Source organism: Nanorana parkeri, unplaced genomic scaffold (genome assembly GCF_000935625.1).
Source record: "Nanorana parkeri isolate BGI_ZX_2015 unplaced genomic scaffold, ASM93562v1 scaffold371, whole genome shotgun sequence".
NCBI lineage: Eukaryota > Metazoa > Chordata > Amphibia > Anura > Dicroglossidae > Nanorana > Nanorana parkeri.
The window spans coordinates 536,887-542,608 of record NW_017306639.1 but is presented as its reverse complement, the minus strand read 5'-3'; the positions used below and the strand labels follow the sequence as shown (position 1 = coordinate 542,608).

The window sequence follows — 5,722 nt, the reverse complement described above, 5'->3', positions numbered from 1 at the left end:
AGAGAGAGAGAGAGAGAAGAGAGAGAAGAGGAGAGAGAGAGAGAGAAAAGAAGCTGCTGCAGTGCAGGTAAGAAAAGACAGGAGAGAGAAGAGAGAGAGAGCAGAGAGAGAGAGAGAGAGAGAGAAGAGAGAGAAGAGGAGAGAGAGAGAGAGAGAAAAGAAGCTGCTGCAATGCAGGTAAGAAAAGACAGCCAGGAGAGAGAAGAGAGAGAGCAGAGAGAGAGAGAGAAGAGAGAGAGAGCAGAGAGAGAGAGAGAAGAGAGAGAGAGCAGAGAGAGAGAGAGAAGAGAGAGAGAGCAGAGAGAGAGAGAGAAGAGAGAGAGAGCAGAGAGAGAGAGAGAAGAGAGAGAGAGCAGAGAGAGAGAGAGAAGAGAGAGAGAGCAGAGAGAGAGAGAGAAGAGAGAGAGAGCAGAGAGAGAGAGAGAAGAGAGAGAGAGCAGAGAGAGAGAGAGAAGAGAGAGAGAGCAGAGAGAGAGAAAAGAGAGAGAGAAGAGAGACAGCAGAGAGAGAGAAAAGAGAGACAGCAGAGAGAGAGAGAGAAAAGAGAGACAGCAGAGAGAGAGAGAGAGAAAAGAGAGAGAGCAGAGAGAGAGAAGAGAGAGCAGAGAGAGCAGAGAGAGAGAAGAGAGAGCAGAGAGAGAGAAGAGAGACAGCATCAGCACCCTGCGTTCAGGGGCGTGGCGGTGCATTGAAGTCAATGGCACCGCAGCCACGCCCCCTACCCTTACGCAGTGTGATCGCTCGCACCCTGAACGCAGGCACATTAGTGCCTACATTCCAGCCCAGTGCGATCTGCAAAAATTGTGCGGGCGATCACACTGCGAGCGGACGTGGCTGCAGTGCCATTGAATTCAATGCACCGTCACGCCCCCTCCCGCCGGCGTTTTTTCGTTGGTAGATCTCATTGAGCTCATCATTTGAAAAGTAGATCTCCAGATGAAACATTGTGGGCGCCGCGGGCGGAGGGGATTCTTTTCAGTCAGAGCGGTCAGAGTCCGGAACTCGCTGCCACGCGCAGTGGTATCAGCTGAGAGTATTGAACCATTCAAAGAGCATTGAGATGCCTTCCCCAGAGACCGCAACATACCGGGGGACAGGTACTCCTAAATACAAGGTCACACGGGGACTCGTACACACATAGACACGCACTACACACACACACACACGCGTGCGCACACACTCACACACATAGACATGCACTACACTACACACACATACACTACACACACACACACATGCACAGCACTACACACACACTACACACATAGACAGGCACTACGCACACACACATACACTACACACAGACATGCACTACACACACACACATACACTACACACACACACACATGCACAGCACTACACACACACTACACACATAGACAGGCACTACGCACACACACATACACTACACACAGACATGCACTACACACACACACATACACTACACACACACACATGCACAGCACTACACACACACATGCACTACACACACACACATGCACTACACACACACAGACATGCACTACACACACACACACACATACACTACACACACTACACACACACACATGCACTACACACACACACATGCACTACACACACACACATACACTACACACGCACACACACTACACACACACACATGCACTACACACACACACACACACTACACGCACACACAAAGGTTGAACTCGATGGACCTGTGTCTTCATTCAACCTCCGATACTATGTAGCTATGTTCCTGGAATACGATCGCACATATAAACTGACCCGCACCGCGCTGGCGGCGAGTTCTAAGAATAACCGCCCACAAGTGCGCATTCCACGGGCCGCCAGTGTTTACTCGCTGATATTTTATGACTGTAAGCGGACCTCGCCATGAGTAAATTATCTCCGCCGTTAACGACTCAACGCATCAAATTATCCAAACTTCGGGTTTCTCATGAAGCCGCGGACCCGCCGCTGGTATGTCGGCTTCCTCCCCCATCCCGCGTGTTGCGTCATTTCCACTCTAATCGCATCCGAACACGCCGCGCGAAGGAGAGCGCGCGAACGGGTTGTGTGCCGCCGGTTTTCATTTCCAATCTTCCTGAGTTGTGACTTGCGGTTGCGGAGTTTTCACTATCTTGCTGCGCGGTTATCAGCCGGCCAGAGTGATATCACCCCCATCCCCCGATATTAAGGGGATCTTAAATCCACGTTATCCACCGCGCTTCATGTTACACTCATGAAGTATGATTGCATCCACCGTCACCGAAATCCGCCCATCCTGTGCTCTGCGGCTCCATCAATGCTGTGCGAATGGCACTCGCCCAGCTATACGCCGGGCGAACGCTTCATACATCAGCCCATTAAAGTCCATCTAAGCTACTAAGACCATTCTGCCTAAGGGTGACAATGCTGCCCCACAGCTTCAGTGCAGAAAGACCAGCGTTGTCACCCTATTATAGAAAATCCGCCCATTCTATGCTCCGCGGCTCCATCTAGCGGAAGCAATGCTGTGCGAATGCCACTTGTCCAGCTATACGCCGGGCGAACTCTTCATAGATCAGCCCCTTAAAGTCCATCTAAGCTACTAAGGCTATACTGTCTAAAGGGTGACAACGCTGCCATGCAGCTTCACTGCAGAAAGACCAACGTTGTCACCCTATTGTAAAAATCCACCCATTCTATGCTCCGCGGCTCCATCCAGTGGAAGTAATGCTGTGCGAAAGGCATTTGCCCAGCTATATGCCGGGCGAACGCTTCATAGATCAGACCCTTAAAGTCCATCTAAGCTACTAAGGCTATACTGTCTAAAGGGTGACAACGCTGCCCCACAGCTTCAGTGCAGAAAGACCAGCGTTGTCACCCTATTTTAAAAATAGGGTACAACATAACCATAATCCGCCCATTCTATGCTCCTCGGGTCCATCCAGCAGAAGCAATGCTGTGCGAATGCCACTTGCCCAGCTATACGCCGGGCGAACCCTTCATAGGTCAGCCCCTTAAAGTCCATCTAAGCTACTAAGGCTATACTGTCTAAAGCAGGGGTAGCCAAACTCCGGCCCTCCAGCTGTGGGGGGAACTACAAATCCCATGAGGCATTGCAAGATTCTCACAGCCGCGACTCCCGGAGAGAGAGATGCATCATGGGATTTGTAGTTTCACCCACAGCTGGAGGGCCGGAGTTTGGCTACCCCTGCTCTAAAGGATGACAACGCTGCCCCACACCTTCACTGCAGAAAGACCAGCGTTGTCACCCTATTACAAAAAAGTGGAAAAAGAACAGATCTATCGGCAGGTTCAACACACCACGAGAAACACACCGTGCTGCACCACCGCTGATGTCGCCATAAAAACATTGTTCCGATCCGACAGCCAACAAAAGCTTGACGGCAGCCCACCTCTAATGTGTTTCACCCCGACGGCCTTAATCATACAGACCTGAGCGGTCTAAGGAGGGATCCTTATATACAAAATATCGTCACCATCACAGGTGGAGATTTAAAGGAGAAGTATGGGGCTAAGGCTTTTCCCCCATAGTTCTCCTTAGGGTAACGGGAGGACACAAACTAGCGTCCTCCCGTCACCCTAAGCTCAGTATATAGGGAGCTACAGCTCCCTATATACTGAGACGCCGCAGCCGGGACGGATCCCAACTATCCGAGTATCTACAATTAAGTCCGTCAGGGTGAAACGCGTCACCTGTGGGGGGCAGTCTTTGGGCGGGGACAAAATGATGCCGGCTGCTGGTTCGGAATATGATGACGTTGTTATGGTGACCTCAGTGGGCTTTCTTCCTGGTACGGTATAGGGAGTGACTGCTGTGATAATGTTAGGGACGGATGGCATCGTAGGTGCCATTTTGCCCATAGGTTCACTTTACGAATGTTCGGCGGTTGGAGAAAATTTGGGAGGGCGTAGACGCATCTATTGAGGTTTTTTTTTTCCTACCTTGTCCTTTGATTCCAAATGGGGGCACAAATTCCCTGATCTTCCCCCACTTCCTGAAGGAATCATCGAGGAACATTGGAGCTGGTCTTGAGAACCTACAAAAAACAAAAAGAAACGCGTCATTCGGTGAGTTGATTCTGCGCTCAGCATCACAATATATCAGTGTTGTAACAATCACCATAGCGACCCAGGCAGCCGCTAGGGGGCCCGGGGCACAGTGCTGCTGAGTCGGTGACAACCAGCAGCTTCGGAAGAGGTGGCTGGGCCCGTCGCTGGCAGCGATGTAGCAGGCGGCGGGGCCCAGTGACGGAGGAGGCGGGGCCCACAAGCGATCGCGGAGGAGAAGGAGGCGGACAGCGGATCGGGGCTGGCAGGTAAGAGGGCTTGATCGCCCACCTGAGACCCTGCAGAGCCCACCATAGAGGGTCTGTGGTGGGCTCTGCAGGGTCACTCTCAGGTGGGCTTAACTAGAAATCAGAGGGCCCCATACAAAAGTTTTATGACCACGCCCCCCCCCCCTTCCCGGCCAGACAGGCACAGCCGAGCCCTGGACCTCCCTTCACACCAGGGGCGTCCCGAGGCTGGGTGACACCCGGAGCGGTAACCGAGTGTCACCCTGCCGAGACGTCGCACGTGCGGTATTCTGATCCCTGCCGGCGGCCATCTTGGTGATGGACGCCGGCAGAGAGAGGAGGGGAAAGTCACCTGGTGGGACAAGTTATGCCGCCGGATCCCTTCCTTTCTCCTGATACTGTCGGGCGTTTGGTCCATGACCGAGCGCCCGACTTTTCAGAGGGGGGTGACACCAAAATGACTGTGAGTGCTTGTGTGGGCAATTAAGACCCACACAAGCACAGGGAGAACATACAAGCTCCATGCAGATAGTGTCCTGGTTGGGATTTGAACAGGGGACCCCCAGTGCTGCAGGGCAGAAGTGCTAAGCACTAAGCTCCTGCCCTCAAGGAGCTTACAATCTAAAGTCCTATACATACACACACATACTGTACTAGGGCCAATGAACCTCCCAGCATGTCTTTGGAGTGTGGGAGGAAACCGGGGGTACCTGGAAGAAACCCACACAAGCAGGGGCGTAACTACAGATCATCTGGCCCCATAGCAAAATTTGAATAGGGCCCCCCCATGGCAAACCTAATCTAAGTCAAGGACAGGTAGCAGAAGAGCTGTCCGGATAGTCTCTTCCTGTACATCTGATATCAACTGTTGTTGATTGGAAGTGCCATAAGGGGTACAGGGTCAACAGCAACTTCAGCAATCCTTCATGGGGCCTCCTTCCACCCCCCGGGCCCCATAGCAGCCGCAGGGGCTGCTATGGCTATTGTTACGCCCCTGCACACAAGCACAGGAAGAACATGCAAACTCCATGCCCAGTCCCTGCCCTCCAGGAGCTTACAATCTAAGGTCCCTATCTCACATGAGGGCCCAATTAGACAGTGGCCAATGAACCCTACTAGGATGTCTTTGGTGTGGGGGATGGGAACCCATGTAAGCCCAGGTAGTACATGCAGATAAAGTAATGTCCTGGTTGGGATTGCAATGGAGGACCCCAGTAGTGCTAACCTGCAATATTTAGTATGTTATGATGCCTCTGCGGGGGTGTCTTGTTTTTGATGTTGCTCTTCTATAAATAACGAGCAGTTTTCATGCTGTATTGCCATAATGAAGTCATGTTCGTTACTTGCACATCTGGGCTCCATAGGTGGTAAAGGACTTTTACATAGAGATGGTGAGGAGTCCTAAGTGACCCCTTTTATTGAGGATTTCCCCC

At 52.0% G+C, this 5,722-nt stretch overlaps 1 protein-coding gene across 4 annotated transcripts in view; it reads right to left on the bottom strand.

The window, feature by feature from the left end:
• Window positions 1-5,722, bottom strand: part of ST3GAL3 (ST3 beta-galactoside alpha-2,3-sialyltransferase 3) — a 239,790-nt gene that overhangs the window by 45,574 nt on the left and 188,494 nt on the right. For all 4 annotated transcript variants that reach the window (XM_018558973.1, XM_018558971.1, XM_018558974.1 and 1 more), the window contains one exon: window positions 3,937-4,031. In XM_018558973.1, the coding sequence (XP_018414475.1) occupies window positions 3,937-4,031 (95 nt within the window). The remainder of the gene's footprint in view (window positions 1-3,936; window positions 4,032-5,722) is intronic.